At 37.6% G+C, this 19385-nt stretch overlaps 1 protein-coding gene across 1 annotated transcript in view; it reads right to left on the bottom strand.

The window, feature by feature from the left end:
• The window catches only part of LOC101827110 (fibronectin type III domain containing protein 3C1-like), a 58260-nt gene that overhangs the window by 16199 nt on the left and 22676 nt on the right, over positions 1 to 19385 (bottom strand). Inside the window, exons 5-17 of the mRNA XM_040744319.1 lie at positions 13387 to 13463; positions 11492 to 11771; positions 9259 to 9975; positions 7830 to 7885; positions 7373 to 7515; positions 4972 to 5031; positions 4414 to 4552; positions 3845 to 3898; positions 3077 to 3198; positions 2818 to 2992; positions 1549 to 1635; positions 1201 to 1339; positions 509 to 580 (exon numbers count right to left, since the gene is read on the bottom strand). Of these exons, the coding sequence (XP_040600253.1) occupies positions 509 to 580; positions 1201 to 1339; positions 1549 to 1635; positions 2818 to 2992; positions 3077 to 3198; positions 3845 to 3898; positions 4414 to 4552; positions 4972 to 5031; positions 7373 to 7515; positions 7830 to 7885; positions 9259 to 9975; positions 11492 to 11771; positions 13387 to 13463 (2121 nt within the window). The remainder of the gene's footprint in view (positions 1 to 508; positions 581 to 1200; positions 1340 to 1548; positions 1636 to 2817; positions 2993 to 3076; positions 3199 to 3844; positions 3899 to 4413; positions 4553 to 4971; positions 5032 to 7372; positions 7516 to 7829; positions 7886 to 9258; positions 9976 to 11491; positions 11772 to 13386; positions 13464 to 19385) is intronic.

The following is a 19385-nucleotide window of genomic DNA, read 5'->3' on the forward strand; positions in this document are numbered from 1 at the left end:
CAAACAACCATTTTGGAAAATAATTTGATCCAATAATCTTTATTTTGGTGGGGGATGTTCAAGACAGGGTTTCTCTCTGTAGCATTGGCTGTCCTGGAACTAGGTCTGTAGACCAGGAAGAATTCACAGAGATCTGCCTGCCTCTGCTTCCCAAGTGCTGGGATTAAAGGTGTGTGCCACTACTGCCTGGCTAAATCCAATACTCTTTTTATGATTATTAAATTATTTTATTCCCAGTAGAACTAAACAAAAATGTAAAGGATAAGTTAATAATGATTTCTTATCAAAACTTGAAAGAATCAAATTACATTCTGGGATTTGATTTTATAGGTGTATATTATATTGCTTTTTCTGGTTCTGGTAATTGCACTCTAGTTACACAAGACACTACTATTAGGTGAAGCTAAGTCAAATTTTTTGCAGGGCAACCCTGTGCTATTTTTCATAACTTCTAGATGAGTATAAGATTATTTCAAAATAAAATATTTTAAAATTCATGTTGTCTTACCACCATCTGAGTTTTTACTGACTTCTAAACTGTAACTTGAAATGTGCATTCCACCATTATCTTTGGGGGAATCTAAAAAGAGAAATACATTATAAGTGATTCTTGAAAAAACTTGTGAGTCTTTCACTAAAATTTTATCTCATAAATTATAATTTCTCATAGAGAAAATATAACTATGGAACAATGATATATTTATATTGACATACTAATAACAATCTCAAAACATAAGATAAGCTACATACATTTGATATCACTCATCAAGCATTTAGATAGTATTTCAAAGTTCTTGGGAAGAAACTAAAATTATAAGAATGTGTGGAATAATTTTCATTTATCTGGTTTAGAGGCAATCAATCTGTATAAATAAAATTTCTGGTTAACATGACATTTATCTATGACACAGACTTCTTACTATAGTACCTCTGTTGGATATAATTTTACTTGGAAGAAGGTTATTTAAGGATCCATATAAAACTCAAAAGTTTGTTTATATGTGACTAATTAGGCTAGCAATAAGAAATTCAATGGCAAATTAGAAAAAATAATAGGGTTTACAACTAAGCTCATTATTATGGCAGAATATTTCACATGCAAATGAGAATATTTTAATAAGTTTAGGGAAATTGCAGAAAGATTTCTTCTCAGTAGTAAATATGGAGAGAACAAAGTTTAGAAATAGAAGAATTATTTACCCCAACCAATTTTTACTTGATGTGCATGGATTGTTCCCACTACATATGGTTTTTGAGGGTATCCAGGCTTGGCTGGACAAGTAGAATATTTTACTTCTCCACTGGAGTTGCTTCTTCCTTCTAGATTGTAGGCAAAAATCTGTATAAAAGAGGATATTGTGTTGAACACTGGAAATAAATATCTGGTTTGAAAATGTGTAGTGTGTCAGCTGAGTGAGAATTTCCAAGAATTAAATACAAAGTGAAGTTTCATTTTAAAGAAAAAAACCCAGCAATCAGTTTCTTTTTCTGGTGAAGAGTTTAATCTTATGTGAAAAACAACACCAATTTATAAATCATGACACATACCCGAAACTTGTATGCAGTATTTCTCTGAAGGTTTCTTACGGTGCAGGAGAGGTCTTCTCCATTGTATTTAGGTTTAAACCCCAACCCCTGAAAATGGAGGACAGTGAATTCAGGAATGAAGCCTAGGTTCTAGGCCTAGCTTCAACTTACTGTCTACCTGAATGGTTTTGAGAAAGTTCCTTAGTCTTTCTGAACCCAAAGGGTCTACACCAGGTCCTCTGCATATATATTATGCTGTTAGCTTGGTGTTTTTGTGAGACTCCTAACAGTGGGAGTGGGTGTGTCTCTGACTCTTGCCTGCTTTTGGGATTTTTTTTTTTGCTCCTATTGGGTCGCCTTGTCCAGCCTTGATATGAAGGCTTTTGCCCTGTCTTATTGTATACTCTTTTGTTGTGTTTGGTTGTTGTCTCTTGTAGGCCTGCTCCTTTCTGAAGGAAAATGGAGGGGGAGTAGATCTGGGAGAGAGGTATGTGGGGGGCTGGGGCTGGAAGGAGTGGAGCTATGGTCAGCATGAAAGAAGAATCTATTTTCAATAAAAACGGAGATAATTTTTATTTTCAAAGGTTCCATTTTTAAAGATGTAATGACATAGTATATGTAGAACCAACTAGCCTATTAATTAACAACCCAGAACATGTCTTAATGTTATCTATTTTTTTTAAAATTTGGTAACATGTACATAGTAATTTGTGGCTACTTTTTCTTTTCTTTTTTTTTTGAGACAAGGTTTCTCCGTATTGTTTTGTAGGTTGTCCTGGAACTTGTTCTGTAGACCAGGCTGGCCTTGAACTCACAGAGATCTACCTATCTCTGCCTCCTGAGTACTGAAATTAAGGACGTGTGCCACCAACATCCGGCTTTGTGGCTGCTTTTTAAATGACTATCTCTTTGACAGAGATTTGAAAATTCCAAATGGAATGAAATAGTTGCCCATGCACATGAGGAAACTGAGATGAAGAAAGGACAGCTTGGCATAACTTGTTAAGGTGCTGAAAGGTTTGCGGGACTACAGAAAGTCATCCAGAACAGGCCTGGAGCTGAAGATGCTAACAGACTTCTTTGGCTAGAGACGGAGTGGAGCACAGAGGCACTGCTCTTGCATTAGCTAGCTGCAGGATGAGGGGGGCCTATGCAGACTTGCCCAACAGTTGCTCTGAACCTGGACTCAAGGTTGTTCTTTTTCTTTTTCTAAATGAGAAGTGAGTGCAAAAAGAAGTATTGAAAGATGAAGCTAAAGATCATAGTACAAAGAAAAAGAAAGAAACTTACAGATCTTGGTTCCTCCATCTCTAGTACATAAGTAAGAGTGTCATTTGGATTTGGGTTTGTTGGGGCACACCATTCTAGCGACAAACTGTAGACTCCTGCTTCTTTCAACTTAGGTGGCAGCGGTGCTGGAGGTGTGTTTCCTGATGTATAGAAGACCGCTATTTCACTGAAGTTACTAAAAATAGGTTAAAATGGGAGCGTCAGTTTCAGGAACTCATGGCAGTATAGAGCTTTCAATAGTGAAAATTAGTCAGTGTACCTGAAGCCGAAGTTATTTTTGGCAGCTAATCTGAATGAATACTTCGTGGAAGCCGTCAGTTTAAAAATTTTGTGCTGTTTCATGGGACCACTGTAGCAACTTTTGAACTCTTCACCTTTACCCTTGACAATGCACACAAAATATTAGAATATTTAAAAATACTTAATTTAACAATACATACGCATTAATCTTTCACAATCAGGTGATTTTTTAAAGGTAACTGTGCATCAGGTCTAAGCCAGATGGTGTCCCAGTGCTGAGAGGGGACTGCTTACAAAGAGAAATTTAATTTTCTCCCACAGAGTTTTACTGGATACACAAACCATACAAGGGTAAGTCCAATGCCCAGCCATAGTTGGCTAATACAAAATGAACTCAACGGTAATTTTGGAGGGTTTTTAGTGACTCATAATGCTTTGTGGGGACATTAAAAACAACCTATAGGTCTTTTCTTATATATTATGGTTTCTGTTTTGTGTCTTTATGAGATTTCTGTGTGTGAAAATGTGTGTGTCTCTGTGCCTATAGGTGTTTCTTTTTCTTTGGCTCTTTTTTCTGTTCATTTGTTTGTTTTGTCCTATTCAGATTTGTTTGTTTTAATTTTACCTTATTTTTCTTCTTTCTTTTTTTAGATGCCTGTTTTCTAAAGGGAGAGAACAAGAAAGGGGTGTGGATTTGCATGGGGAAGGAGATCTGGAGTTGAGGGAGGGGAAAAACTTATCTGCATATATTATATAAAAATATTTTAATAAAAAATAAATTACATACCTCATCCCATTCCAAAAGAAAGCTGCTTATTTTGGATCCATTGTCATTAGAACCCTGAAAGATCAGAATGGTAAAATTATGATGTGTTATTTTTACATACATACATATTTATGTACATATGTGTATACATTTAAAGTCATATAAATTACTGCAAACATATCTTGTTTTCATGGCAATTCAAATTTAAGGTTAAAACACATGGTTTCCAGTCTACAAGACACACACTGATTCTGTACTTTATGTTTTCAGACTGCATAAAAGGAAGGAAATTAAAATTCATACCTAAGGAAATGGAGAAGTAGATTTATTGGTAACTGTGATGACTAACATCAAAATGTAAGTTCTGGAAAGGGACAGTTGACTTTTTATTAATTACCTAAGTTATATTGACTTTTTATTAATTACCTAAGTTATATTGACATTTCTCAATTCACTTGGCAGGACCTCTTAGATAGAAGAGAAAGACGAATAAGTTAGATGGAGCATGCATAACCTGTCTTTAGAACTCAGGATACAGGAGAGTATTTTAAAGTCACATCTCTGAGATGCTTTTGTCAAAAAATCCTTACTTTCCACTGTAGATTCAGGCTGTTCTTGGTTCTGCTAATTAGTTTGGGTGCAAGTGGAGGGTCTGGTTCACAGCCAGGTGTTGTGAAGCTAACTGCTTCAGACACACTTCTGTGTTCTCCGTCTCTTATGGTTGTAACTCTGAAAGGGTAACAGCGATTGTTGTAAGCTTTCAAGTACTGAATTGCAAGAGTGCATTTCTAGACGCATTTCTTTGCTGTTCTTTTATTAACATATATTGATTATACATAGTAATGGTTTTAAGCATGACATTTCATATATGATCACACTCCCTTCTTCCCTATTATGCTCTTTTGCTCCCTTCCTACTCCCACTGACCCCTTTTTTCTTCGTAAATAGTTCCTCACTTTCTACTTTCCTGGCTTTTCTTTTCTAATGAGTTTAACTAGGATTGCTTGCCTGAGTATGGAGGTGGGGTTATTTGAAGTGGCAGGTAGAGGCACTTTGCAGATAAATAGCTAGGCTGACTTCAGGAATTCTAAGTACTAAACTCATATAGGTTAAGGAGACTCGGTAGGTGTGTAGGATAGAGTTCTTACCTTAAAAAGTAGACTGTGCAGGGCTGTAGGTCATGTAGCGCCATAGTAACTTCTTTACCACTACGAAGATAACCTTTGTTTATATGGGATCTCACGTATATTTAACAGCTAAGTAAGCAGTCCTAGTCTCATAATAACTGGTAAAGAACCACAATTTTCCTTGAAGTTTGAATAACTTTAAATCACTTTATATCTGTGCAAAATAATGTTATTAGTAGGCTATAGCTTCCTGTGAGAAGCAGCAGTGCCTCGCTAAGCAGACCACGTTTCTGAGGGATGTGATCCGGAAGGTATGTGGTTTTTACTAGCTAGTGGACAGACCACAGAGCTTCTCTAAGTTTCTATGGCAGGTGCTCAAGTTCAGAAAGTGGGGATGTCCATCTGCACATCTGCACCAAGAAGAAGCTGGAGGAGTTTAGCAACGTGCTGGTAGTCATCAAGAAAGTGGCCACTAAGAATGACCAAGTTTGTCCTGTCCCTTGCATCAATACATCTTTATACCAAACATCAAAAATCATAATACTAACTCAAAACAATTAATTTGCATTTATTACTGTATGCACTTAATCAAAATAGTACAGATTTACTTTTAAGTAGCTCATTTAAAAGAATGTAGATACCAAAAATCTTCAAAGAACACCATGTCTCAAGCAATTCATTCATTCAGTTTCAGAGGGATGTTTCTGAGATGGGACCCTATCTGACCACAGGAACAGAGGGCTTATTCCTGAAACTATGTCTTCCTGAGCAAACACCTAAGTCTATTTCACCACACCATGGAATTCCTAAAAAGACCCCTCTAAAACCAGAAAGGATTACTACTTCTAAGCAAAGGCTAGTTAAAAGTCTTTAAGGGTAATCAGAGGTGTAAGCAAAGAGGTAACCTCCTCTTGCAGTGGCCCCTCCTCTTCCCCCTCCTTTCCCTCCCAATGTTGAAAGCTAAGTTCTATTTCTTTTTAAACTAGTGATGTGTGTAAAGTGCATGACATGCCAGAAAAAGATTTCCATGCAAGTTAATTGTGCATTTCCCTGTCTCCTACCCAGTATATATGATTGTGGGCTATGATTCTTATATATATATATATATATATATATATATATATATATATATTTTTTTTTTAATTTAAATTAGAAACAAAGTTGCTTCACATGTCAATTCCAGGTCCCTCTCCCTTTCTCTCCCCTCCTCCCACGCCCTCCCACCAACCCCCCCCAACATCCCCTCATTTCCCCAGGGAGGGTGAGGCCCTCCATGGGGGTGTCCATAGTCTGTCATTTCATATAGGGCAGGGCCTAGACCCTTCCCCAAGAGTTCAGGGTGAGAGTGCATCTCTCATTGTTGGATGGGTGCCCAAAGTCCATTTGTATACCCGGGATAAATACTGATCTACTACACAAGGCTCAATAGATTACCTAGGCCTCCTCACTGACACCCACATTCAGGGAGTCTTGATCAGTCCCATGCTGGATTCCCAGGCATCAGTCTGGGATTCAAGAGCTAACCCTTGTCAGGTCAGCTGTTTCTGGGGTTTAAACCAGCCCAGTCTTAACCCCTTTGCTCATCAGTCCTCCCTCTCTGTCACTGGATTTCTTGAGTTCAGCTCAGTGTTTAGCTGTGGGAGTCTGCCTCTGCTTCTGTGATTCTTAAATCTCATAACTTTATCTGCTAGTTATCAAATAAATAAATTTTACTTTGAGTATCTAGCCCAAAACGAAAAATTCTAGAAAATAAAGTTGTCGGGTATGGTTTTCAAAGTATTGTATACCGTTTCTTGTTTATTTTCTGCCTAAACTGAACAGTGGGTGTAAGATTGTCTTTCCCTTTATTTGAATGTCTTTCCTTCTTTGTTTTTCTCTGCTTACATCTTCATCCAGGCTGACTGCTGTTCAGAACATCTGGGTGTGTGCATGCTATCTTCTACTGTATTCTCCCTAGTCCTGGATTTATCTTTCGATGAACTTATCCTGCTATTGTCACAACATCTTTTTTATAACCACCTCGCAGAATTTAATTCCTAGCAGGGTTCACATCTTGAATTCCCACTGCAATGTAAAATATCTCTCTTGTTTATATAAAGACACCATCACATTTCCTAAAATGAACCAAGTGAAAAATGAGGAGGAATTAGAGGTTTGTTTTTTTATTCTCCTTAAGATCAAATTTGTCTAATAGGAAGCCTGCAGCCGAAAATGGATGAGCTGCTATCTAAATAACATACTGTGATCTAATGAACTTTGTGAATTGATTTGGGAACCTACTACTAGAAAACTACCCCAGTCAAAAAGAAGAATTTTGGAAAAAACCTGAAGAATTTAGCCTAGGTATAAGTTGGGTCATAATGACTATATGTTTATACAGTATACTTGAACTGAATAATGAGAAATAATTAAAAAGACTTACGTATAAATGTTTTTATAGATTCCATTTTTACCATTGCTAGACAGTGCCAATTCAAATGTCACAGGAGAATTAATATGGTCACTGTTTTCAGTACTGTTCCGATTCCATGAAACAGTAGCAGATCGTGTTTGGATGTCAGAAACCTAAAATAATGAAAATGCAGGGAGTATACTTAAAAATCATAATCTGTAATTTTGAATACAGTATTTTCTTAAGTCTTGTTTGATATTAGGTGCAATTATCATAATAGGTGCTGAGATACTGTGATTAAAAAAATTAGTCATTAATTTTTTAAAATGATGCTGCATTGGATATTATTGCATTGCTGAAGAAGTTCATGAAAATTTTAATGCTGTAAATGTTTCAAATGCATCCTCTACTAAAGAAAAATAAAAGTGAATTTTCAGGGTTCAAACAGAAAAGGTTAAATCATGAAATCATCACTTTTGTTACTTACCACAGGTTTTTCAATGTTGAAACAGCATGGTTGCGTTCTGTACTCTGTATTGTATTCTAAAAGTAAGAAAAAAAACCCACCTCAAACAAAATAATATATTGGCAAAAACAAGAGAAAAAAGTTAGATGTATTATCACTCTACAAACACATCAGCACAATGAAAACTACTAAGACCTAGTGGCAACTTACATAACACACTTAAAACAGAACCTGGTGAAAATGTGTATTAAACTCTAGCAGGATATTTACAAAATTCCTCAACTTAAATAAAATCAGACGAATTAAGTAGGATTGAAACTTGCAATGTTTCATTAGAAGACAACTAAAAAAATTTCAAGGACATGCAAATTTTATAAGAAGATATATATTTTAATGTGTGTATTTGTGTGTGTTGCTGGAAACTTAATCCAGAACCTTTGGTATATTACACAAGCACTCTACCACCAAGATGCGTTCTAACACTTTTCATGCTTTTAAAAGGCAGCCTAACTATGAGTTTGCATACACCATTTGGCCTTGAAAAGTAGAATGAGAGTTCTGTCATTTGCTACAACATATATAAAGTCAAAGGACATTATACTAAATGAAATAAGCCAAGCACAGAAAAACAAATACATCATGTTCTCACTTATATATAAAATTTAGAAAAGTTCAAAGAAATATTACCAGGAGTGGGGTAGAAGTTAGAGAATGGGTTATTGCTGAACAAAGGGAATAACATTTCATATGGGAGAAATAGGTTTTGAGAGCTACTGCATGGCAGGGTGACTCTGGTTAATATAAGGTATATTTCAGTATAACATACATGCATTTCAAATGTTTCAACATAAAAAACCTGGTTGGTAAGTGAGATGACAGATGTTAGTTACACCTACTAATTTCACATATTTATATATATTATATAAGTGTGTCAAAATGTAACACTGTAATTTATAAATGTATGTTTATTATTTGTCAACCAATAATAAGTTAGAAACACATGGAGGTACAAGTACAATGAGGTTAAGAGTAAGCAGAAGCAGAGAATGGCACGTTAATATTTAAAGTGGACTGGCGAGGTGACATTGGAAAATAATGGTGCTTTCCACCAAGCAGTATGACATGAGTTTGATCCGGGGACCTGTATGCTTGAAACGAGAAAACAAACACCCACAAGTTTCCCTCTGATCTCCCTCATTCACATACTACACAGACTAAATAAATAATTATGTATAATAGAAATTTATTTAACAATGCATTGAGAGTTCAAAATATTTGACTTGAGTACTCATTGGCAACAAAACTGGATTCCTGGGTCCACTGATCTCCCTTGTTCACATACATAGAGTAAATAATTATGTGTAGTAGAAATTTATTTAAAAATGCATTGTGAGTCCAAAAAAATTGACTTGAGTACTCATTGGCAACAGAACAGGATTCCTGGGTTTACCTTTTAGGGCTGCATTTGACGACTGTTTCTTCTTTTGTTTTCCACCTGACATCTGCTTATTGTCTCCACCTCCCATATTATTCTCTCTCTTTCCATGATTATTTTCAGTATAAACCCTGGTATTGCTGGAAATGCTGGCAGCACCAGAAGGTCTGAGAGCATTATTAATTGAAGAGGGGATATGAGTATTTTTAGAGATTAAAGCATTGTGAGTACTCTCGGAAATACCGCTTGGAGTACTATCAGTATTTGATGATTTTTGAGTTCCATTAGAGGTGACTGGATTATGACTAATTCTGGAAGAGCCTGGAGCATTATTAATGGTGTCAGAGCAAAGAGTAGTGTTTGATGTAGAAGTATTAGGGACATGATCAGAGGAACTAGCGATTTTGTCAGTAGTGTTAATGTCTGGAAGACTGTCAGCAATGTAGTTTTTTGGAGTATTGTCGATAGCGCAAGTGCTTAAGATGGTATTCAGAGAGCAAGTGCTTGAAGTATTGTTATCAATGTCAATGCCTGGAGTGTAAGGATACAGAATACTAGAATTAGATGACATGTCAATGGTTTTGTTCAGAAGCAAAGGAGTGTCATTAAACATGGAGCTAGTCTTAAGTTCACCAAATTGGCGATCTCTTATTTTCTTCTTGGAATATTCTCCCATTTTAACAGTCCTTTCATCAAATTGGTTATAATTTACTCTTCCATGAGGATAGGTTTCTAAAAAAGATAATGTGATGATAATGTTTAGTAATTATAATAATCATATTCTCTCAAGTTCTTCTACTTAACCATCAAAATAACACTGATAAATAATGCTTTACTTATTTTTTACCTTACTTCAATCTGGATATTTGGTATTCATGCATATGTTTTATGCATATGTATTTATGATATTCTGACAGGTATGGAAAATATGAGCAAATACAGTATTTTCCTATTTAGTAACTTCACTTTCCAATCTTAAAATCTTATGATTTTGATGATAATCCTCCAGTGCCTTTTTGTTTTGTTTTGTTTTGTTTTGTTTTTCTTGTTTTTTTTTGGTTTTTCGAGACAGGGTTTCTCTGTATTGTTTTGGAGGCTGTCCTGGGAACTCACTCTGTAGACCATGCTGGCCTCGAACTCACAGAGATCCACCTGCCTCTGCCTCCCTAGAGCTGGGATTAAAGGCGTGTGTCACCAACGCCCAGCCCTCCAGTGTCTTTTATATTCCCAATAGATAGAATTAAATTATGATTTTCCAATCTGATTTTATAGACCAGTCAGGAAAAATTTGTACCACAAATTACATGCTACATAGAAGCAAAATAAATATTTATAAAAATAGAGTTTAATGAGTATTTTACTTAAGACATAAACTTTAGGCATTATAAGCATTTTATCTAGGGACTATCATCAGCTCTAAGATGTATACATGATATATAATCATTCATGAAAATATTATTATCTTCTACCTTCTCTACTTTTAATGAACTGAAAATATTTCATTTTTTCCACTTTTAGAAAATTTTGTTTCGAATGGCACATATTCATTGTATTGTAGTGATGGGTTCCATAAAACAATTTTCATACAACTATATCGTGTACTTTGCCCATATTTACCACCTTACCTTCCTAGTTCTTCCCCCTCCCACAACTGCTCTTGTCTATTTTTTGAGATGGTCCTTCTTTTTCTCCTCCTCCTCCACCTCTGCCTGCATTTCTCCTTGAGAAAAAATTACACACATCCTAGGCAGGCCTCAAACTCCAGCAAAGGATGACCTCTAACTTCTGATTCTCCTGCTTCCACCTCCAGAATGATGACATTCTAGGCATGCGCCACCATGTCTAGTTTTATGTGGTCTCAGAGATGAACCCCAGGTCTTTGTGCATGATAGGCAAGTACTCTATTAGCTGAACAATATTCTCAATTCCCAGATAGTCTTGCATTTATGTCCATGTCACATCTATATTTGTATCTCAATGACAATGTTTTGCATTTAAGAAAGGAGTATACTGGGGTTGGGGAGATGACACAATAGTTAAGAGCACTTTGTACTCTTTCAGACGATCTGAATTTAATTCCCAGAAACTACACAACAGCTTACAATTGCCTGTTAACTCCAGTCCCAGAGAATCTGATGCCCTCTACTGGTTTCCGCACACACCCCCACGGTGCACAGGCACACATGCAGGCAAACACTTAGTACAACTAAAAACAAAGAAAATCTCAAAAGAAGAAAGGGTACACTACCATGATGCTCCTGGTACATAAATGTTGCTGGTGGTGGTAGCAGTGGCGGTGGTGGCAGCGGTGCAGGAGGTGGCATCTGCTGTGGAACAAGTTCTTGCATGTAAGGTAATGGAAATTCCCCTTGAACTGGGGGATACATAAGTTGAGGGGCCTGTGGGTATGTGAACTGTGGTGCTGCTATGAAGGGTGACAGTTGATGCACAGGAGCACTCAGGGGCATGTTGTGGTCAAGTGTCTGGGGCACAATGATAATTTTCTGAATTCCATTTTCTTCCACAACCTAAAACAGAAGACAGGTCATATGTACATATGAAAATCCATAGAAATCATTATGTTTTAGATTTCTGTTAATTTGGAAATCTAAAGCATTAAAGGCCAATAATCAAGAAGGCAAGATCATTCTTCTTTTTCCCCAGGTATTTTGATGTTATTTGAGACAAGGTCTCACTAGGAAGTCTCTGGAACTCATTGTGTAGACCAGGCTGACTTCAAACTCACAGAGATCCACCTGCCTCTTCTGCCTCCTGAGTACTGGGATTGAAAGTATATGTATCACCATGTTTGATTGTAAGTAGCTTTTTTAAAAAAGAGGTTATTTCTGACATATGTCATAACCTTAAAGAGTACCATATAATTTAAATGTACCTTTACTAATCTTTACTTTCTCAATGCTTCACAACTGGAAAATACTGTGACTTTCTTAAGAACATTTTTAAAATTTCTTGTTTTCCTTCTTTTTATTATATCACAGTAGATTTTTCCTATTCTGAGCTTTCTATTTTTATTTATCAATACACATTTAAAGACTTTTCTCTATAGCTATATAATTATCACCACACCCTCTTTTTGAGACAGGGTCTCACTATGTAGCTCTGATTGTTATGGAACTCACTATGTAGACCAGGCTGACCTCGAACTCACAGAGATCTGCCTGCCTTTTCCTTCCCCCAGTGCTGGGATTAAAAGCGTGCACCACCACCCAGCTCTATTTTCCTAATTGTTTGCTTAGTTTTATAGTGCTCTATTATTTGCACATATTGTACAGTCACTTAATTTATAGGCTTCAGGTTCATTTTCAAACCTTTGTGATTATAAACAGCACTGTAAGAAATATTATATATTTGATATATAATTCCAAAGTTGTAAAAGTGTGTCTGTCTGATAAAGACTTTATTTATTAAAGAATTTAAAGTGAGATCGCTGAGTGCAAGCACATGTGCACTAATATTTTTATTAGTTATTTCCTTACAAGTAATTTTGTTAAGAATTGAAGTACATTATACTAACTTGTTTGGCATGTTCTGCATGTGCACCACTATTCAATATACACAACCAAATAAGTTATGAAGACAAAGGCTATGAAGTAGGATAACAGGACGTCTTCTCAAGTACTATATTTCCAGGGCCATTGCATATTTTCTTAATCTCAATTGGAGTGCTATCTGCCTGCTCATTTTAAGTGCACAATAAATATTTGAGGATGTTCTTAAAAGTTTTCTTTGGTCTTTAAGAATGAAACACTTCTGAGTTGAAAATACTATGCGATTTTAAAGACTAAAGATTATAGATTATCAGACGCCACTACTGTAAGAATTGTAATGGTACTTAAGGTGGATTAACAAGCTCTACAAAGCAATGGAAATTATTAAATATTACATGATATAAATTCAGTAAACAAGCATCATTTATGAAGCAATCTAAGGGAGGTTTGGCTAATGACAATCGCTTGAAATAATTGCAGTTAAAAGTTTAGTTAAATGAAAATTTTAGAGAAAATTACAACAGTAAATTAAATAAATACACATTTCTGAAAATCTATTATCATACAGTGACATAGTAAAAATACTAAATGATAATAAAGTACTAGATACCAAACAAAAACCACATTAGCATACCTGAGATATGTAACCAGGAGGAAGGTATATGGGTGGCAAATTACCGGTTGGTGCTACCAGAGGTACTTCTGCAGGTCCTAAGAGAATTATTAATGAATATTAAACAAGTTCATTACAGAATCCAGTTAACTTTGCATAGTGAAAATCAGCACTGAGCTTCAACAATAGCAATTTTAAAGGATATTGTCACACATTCACAAAGCCTATTGCCAAAGTATAGATGAATCACTGAAAATTCATTTCAACAAATGGAATATAATCAAGGGATAAAATGAGTATAGGCTAAAATATATACTATAAAATATTGGCAAGTTCACTGCAAATGAAAATGAACTATTGGCTTTCTGTTAGTGGTCTCTCAGCGTGGTTGTATTACCTAAAGTTATACTCTGTGTCATAAAATAATTTCTTGCAGTGACATTACCTAATAAAATGAAATAAATTTTATTTTAGGGTTTCCTTCGAATAATATTAAAGTATATAATGTGTGTGTGTGTGTGTGAGTGTGTGTGTGTGTGTAGCAACAATTAATGAAAAAAGAGGCCTGTAAGAGAGCAAGGAGGGGTACATGGGATAGTTTGGAAGGAGGAAAGGGTAGGGGGTAATGATGTAATTTATCATAATATCAAATAAAAGAAACAATTAGGCTGGGCATTGGTGGCGCACGCCTTTAATCCCAGCACTCGGGAGGCAGAGGCAGGCGGATCTCTGTGAGTTCGAGGCTGGGCTGGACCGACAGCCTCCAAAACAATACAGAGAAACCCTGTCTCGTAAAACAAAACAAAACACAACAAAACAAAGCAAAAAAGAAACAATTAGAAAATTGAAACAGGGGCCTGGAGGGATGGCTCAGTGATTAAGAACACTGGCTGATCTTCCAGAGAAACTGGATTCAATTCCCAGCTTCCACATGGTGACTCACAATCATTTGTTAACTCCAGTTCCAGGACATCTGATACTCTCTCTGGACTCTACAAGCACTGCACACACATGGTGCACCGGCATGCATGCAGGTAAAACTCTCATACACATAAAATAAAATAATAAATCTTCAAAAATATTACAATGAACAGGTCTTAGGAATTACCCAATATAGAGAGGGTTTAGTATTATTCATACAATGTTGCACTTTTATACCACACATTCTCAATATATCTCAAACATACCTTTGCATAGCAGCTAAAAGATACAGTACAGATACTTACATGTCATCATTCTTTGGGTTATTTGCAATTATTATAAGTAATATTAAGTCTAAGAATACATGAGTTTTTAAGGTTCTATGATGGTAATTTGTGAGTTCATGATGAGCATTCCATATCAACCATTTAAAACATATTGTTAGATGATATTTTCAGAAATTCTGGAGACACAGGTGCAGAGACAAAAAAGCCAACAAGATAGAAACAGAAATCCCTATACTTTCAAAATCAGACTGACTAATCAGAACTTCACTTCAGATTTGAGATGTCTCAGATAAACATTGAGACTACTTCTTCTTAAAATGATTTAGTTTATTTTGTGTATATGAGTGTTTATCTGCATTTATGTATGTGAACCATGTGTTTGCATGGTGCCTGTAGAGTCCATAAAAGGGTGTTGGATCCACTGACGTTGGAGTTACAAATGGTTGTGGGCTGCCTTGTGACTGCTATGAAATAAACCGGGGTCCTCTGCAAGAGCAAACAGACCTCTTTGACTCCTTAGAAAGAGCATAATTTCTGATGAATCTTACTCCAAATGGTCAGTCTCAAGAAAGAAAATAGGTGCTATGAAATTTACTACTTAACAAAAGAGTTGGATGCTGACTAGCCTATCCAGATATGGACCCATACAAGTGGTGTGAAATAAGACCAAATGACTTTCCTTTAAAAGAACTCGCATTCTCTTCCAAGGGGTGATTCTTTCCCTGAGCATTTTCTTGCCGTGTTTCTGTCTTTGCAGCATATTTTATTTTAGATATTTTTTTGGTAATTTCCCTTATGTATACACTGTATCTTGGTCATATATATGCCCCCCTGTACTATTTCCCTCCAGCTCTCCTTACCCTTCCAACATATCTCCCATTTCCATTTTCATCTTATTTTTAAAACTATAACCAAGTAAGTTCAGTTAGTGCTGCTGGTGTGTGTGTGTGTGTGTGTGTGTGTGTGTGTGTGTGTGTGTGTGTGTGTGTGTGGTTCCAGCCACCGAGGCATGGGCAATCTATCAATGGAAGCCTTCCCACAAAAAGAAGTGACCCTCCCTCAATAGCCATCACCTGCCATTAGCTCCTCAGCTAGGGGTGGGGCATGGAAGCTGGAATTTAACTCTCTTGATCTTGTGTCAGTCTTATGCAATAACCACAGCTGCTGAGTTCCTGTGTACAGCAGCCATGTCACGTCCAGAGGCCAGCCTTTCACAGCACTCCTCTCCATCCTGTGGCTCTTATGTTCTTTCTGATCCTACTTCCAAGATACTCCCTGAGCCTTTTTTTTGTGTACATGCATGCACGTGTGTGTGTGTGTGTGTGTGTGTTGACATGGCTGCTCTGTCTACCACAGAACAGTTACAATTGTTAATTCTAGCACTTTGAAGAGTTATGAGTCTGCATCACCACTACCCTCTTCAGTAAGAAGCTTCTTTGGCTCAGAGCGGCACAAGTCTGTCACTCTCTGGAGTTAGAGAGTTTAGTGTATTTAAATGAATATTTCCTTGTCTGTTGTGTCTGGTAAATACTTTTACCCTGGTGCCTTTGGCTCGCCACTGTTGTTTTTGATACATTTTGGTGGCTGGAAGAACACTGTCTTATTGCCTCTTTTGGTGATTATGGTAGTTAGCCAAGTAGGCTTAGACTGTTTTCAGAGAGATCCAAAGGCTTCTGAGCTCACTAGTATTACTCATCAAGGCGTTAGTTTGGGTCCCTTGCAGAAAGGCTTCTGGAAGTCTCAGGCTAAAGCTATTCTTTGGTGGGAACTGAAGGCAGTGGAGAGGAGGAAAGTCCATTACAAGTCTGCAAGGCTAAGGAGCCATTGTCAACATGTGGTATGGCTGGCAGCCTGTCAAGAAGGAATTCACATGTCCTGTGAGGAGTCCTACTTTTTTGCCTATCTCCTTTTCTCTGTCCCAATGTTTGCTGCTGCTTTCCAAAATGGGACAGAGTAACCTGGTTGCTATCTTCTCCAGGACCATGAGAACTCTCCTTTCCCTCACAACTGTTTTTTTTTCTTTTAAAGATTTAGTTATTTATTATGTATACCGTGTTCTGGTGCATGTAGTTGTGCAGGCCAGAAGAGGGCACCAGATCTCACTACAGATGAAACCATCCCAGAAACCATTTAATTGAACTCAGGACCTCTGGAAGAGCAGCTAGTGTTCTTAACCACTGAGCCATCTCTCCAGCCTCTCTCACAACTGTTTTATGGTTAATTTTGGTCTGTAAGATTTCCTCTCAAGGTTAATCTAGCCCGACTAACTGAAAGGGTATGGTTCTAGAGTGAAACTGTTCCACCTCTGTAAGCAGGAAGGTTCTCTATTCTCAGAGGATGCCCCAGCTTAGAACACACTTCAGACAGGTCAGTACAGTGAAACTGAATCTCACCTATGATAACAGGGAAAGCCCACTGCCCTCAAGAAATACTTTCTGGGTGAACACTGCAACTCTGGTCAGACACCCCTATATTCTCTGTGACTTCCCCTGGGATGTAGTCTCAGAAACTGGTCCCACTCTTAGAAAAAAAATCCTTATTTTCCTTTGTAACAAAATTTGGTCCTTACACCCACTCCCAGATCAAGAGTGCTTGTCATCTCATTGCATATGAAGCTATAACTACATCCTACAGTTAGATCTATTTTGTTGTAATTTATGAAAGACTCTGAGGTTCCTTATATCCAAGTGTTCATGGCTGTGCCACATGATCTCCAGTTGTGAGAGCTACCCTATGTGCCTTAATAGGTTCTCCTACATTATTATGTGACCTCTAAACTTAGTCCTGGGTGATATCCTTGGTAAATTTTCACTTGTGATCACTCAAGTCTCTGCTCAGTCTATGGTTAGTTAGGTCAGGGTTGTGATGAAGTGCCTGATATGTAGCACCACTGGTCATATTAAGCCACTGAATTAGAAACTAGGCTGGGGGAGGATTTTCTAATCCTGTCTATTAGAGGGAAGTTTGAAAGGGACCATTATCAAACTAAATAACTACAACATTTTGTTGGAGATAACACCAGGATGCTTCCAAGAACCCTACTTGCTTTCAGTCTAGAAATATACTGATCTGGCAGCATGTCAGAAATCCAAGCCATGCTAGCTGTACATTTTACAAGTCAAATCTCTCCAGGTACTAGATAAAAGCTTAAAGGAATTCTAATCTCTTGCTTCACTTTGTTAGACATGGCCTTCAAGATCTTAACCATAAGGAGACCTAGAAAATCAAGGAAGCATACTATAAGAGTAAAGAGGAGCAATGTCAGTCCATGGCTGCCACAATTGTCTATTACCTGCTCATATCAGGAAACCCTATGGCTCTATCTGCTAGCCACCATGTTCTGACACAAGGAACTAGCTCATTTATAGGCCACAGGACTTTTTCATGTTATTGCAGTTGCTAGCTTCCCCCAGGACATGTCCAATCTACAAAGTATAGGCCAATGGGAGGCAAGACAGTCCCCCTCTTCCTTGTGAGGGAAGGCCAATTTCCACCCAAAGTACCCATATTCAGATCAAAGCTGAAAAAAAGCCCATGATTTTGTGAGAGAACAAGAGCATGACTCAGAGGTAGCCTCCATTCCAGCCTCAGCTCCTCCTGTCATTAAATTCCAGTTTGAATAGCCCTGTCTTCTTGTGACTAGCAGTTTTAATTTCCCATAGTCAGCTTCCTGCACATCTTAATTGAATCATGACTATTACTTGCCCAACCTGACCTCAGCACCTTTCCCAGCTCTGATAAAACCATAGCCTGTAAGAGAAGTTTGCTCTCTCACCTTCAAAGATGAGAGACCTCCTTAGGTTTATTTCAAAACAAAAGTGTCCACACAGCTGTCAATCTACCTCCTCAGAGTCAGTATCTTCTTGCATCCCAGGAAGCAGATGACAGTAGTAGTACCTTTTCCTGGGCTCAATCCTGGGCTTTCACCCCATTCTACTTCATTCCCTTCTTTCAGCCTTGCCCTCAGATTGCAAAGATAGTTGTCAACTTTGTAGGCAAATGTGGTCCTTGTCAGGAGGTTACTCCTGGCTGGACACCCCAAACCATCTGCACCCCCTCTGGGTACTGGGTAATTCACTTAGCTGGATGTCTCTTCTCTCTCTCTCTCTCTCTCTCTCTCTCTCTCTCTCTCTCTCTCTCTCTCTCTCTCTCTCTCTCTCTATTCTTCCCTCTCCCCCCTCTCTCCTTTTTGTTCCCCTCCCCTCTCTCCATCACTTCCTTTCATATTCCCTTCTTTAGCAGCTCTGGCACTGTGGAGGCATCTTTCTCTGTTCTTGTAGTGTTGAGCTACCCCTTCTGTCTGCTTCTATTCCAAGGTGACTAGAAGATTACCTGGGGGTACTGCCCAGATTGAGAGGTCAAGGAATTACTACTGGGAAGGATGCAATTTCTTTTTCTTACCTCTCCAGGAGTTGTCCCACAGGTGAGTTACATCTTGACAGGGACACTGGGCTGGGGTCATCAGAACATCCTGGGCTCTCCTCACTACCATGGGTTTCTAAATTTCCCTCAAACACCTTCAACATCTCCTTTGAAGTGTCTTTTGCCTAACCTCTCTAAACTGGGTCTTGGGAATGAAATCTAATCCAGTAAATGACCTGGCACCAATATAAATTGGACAACGTCTCTCTGTGGTCTGAATGGAACATATGACTTGACAAATTCTCAGGGACATTGATCACTTTAGGACTAGAACCAGAAAGTGTCAGGAAGCTCTCTATGTACAAGCTTTCTGCCTGCTTGGTGGCTTTTCCTGTGTCAATCCTGTTCCCCTACCCAAATTCTCCTCTTGAAAGAGACTACTCCTTTCAT

Source organism: Mesocricetus auratus, unplaced genomic scaffold, assembly GCF_017639785.1.
Source record: "Mesocricetus auratus isolate SY011 unplaced genomic scaffold, BCM_Maur_2.0 Super-Scaffold_100003, whole genome shotgun sequence".
Classification (NCBI taxonomy): domain Eukaryota; kingdom Metazoa; phylum Chordata; class Mammalia; order Rodentia; family Cricetidae; genus Mesocricetus; species Mesocricetus auratus.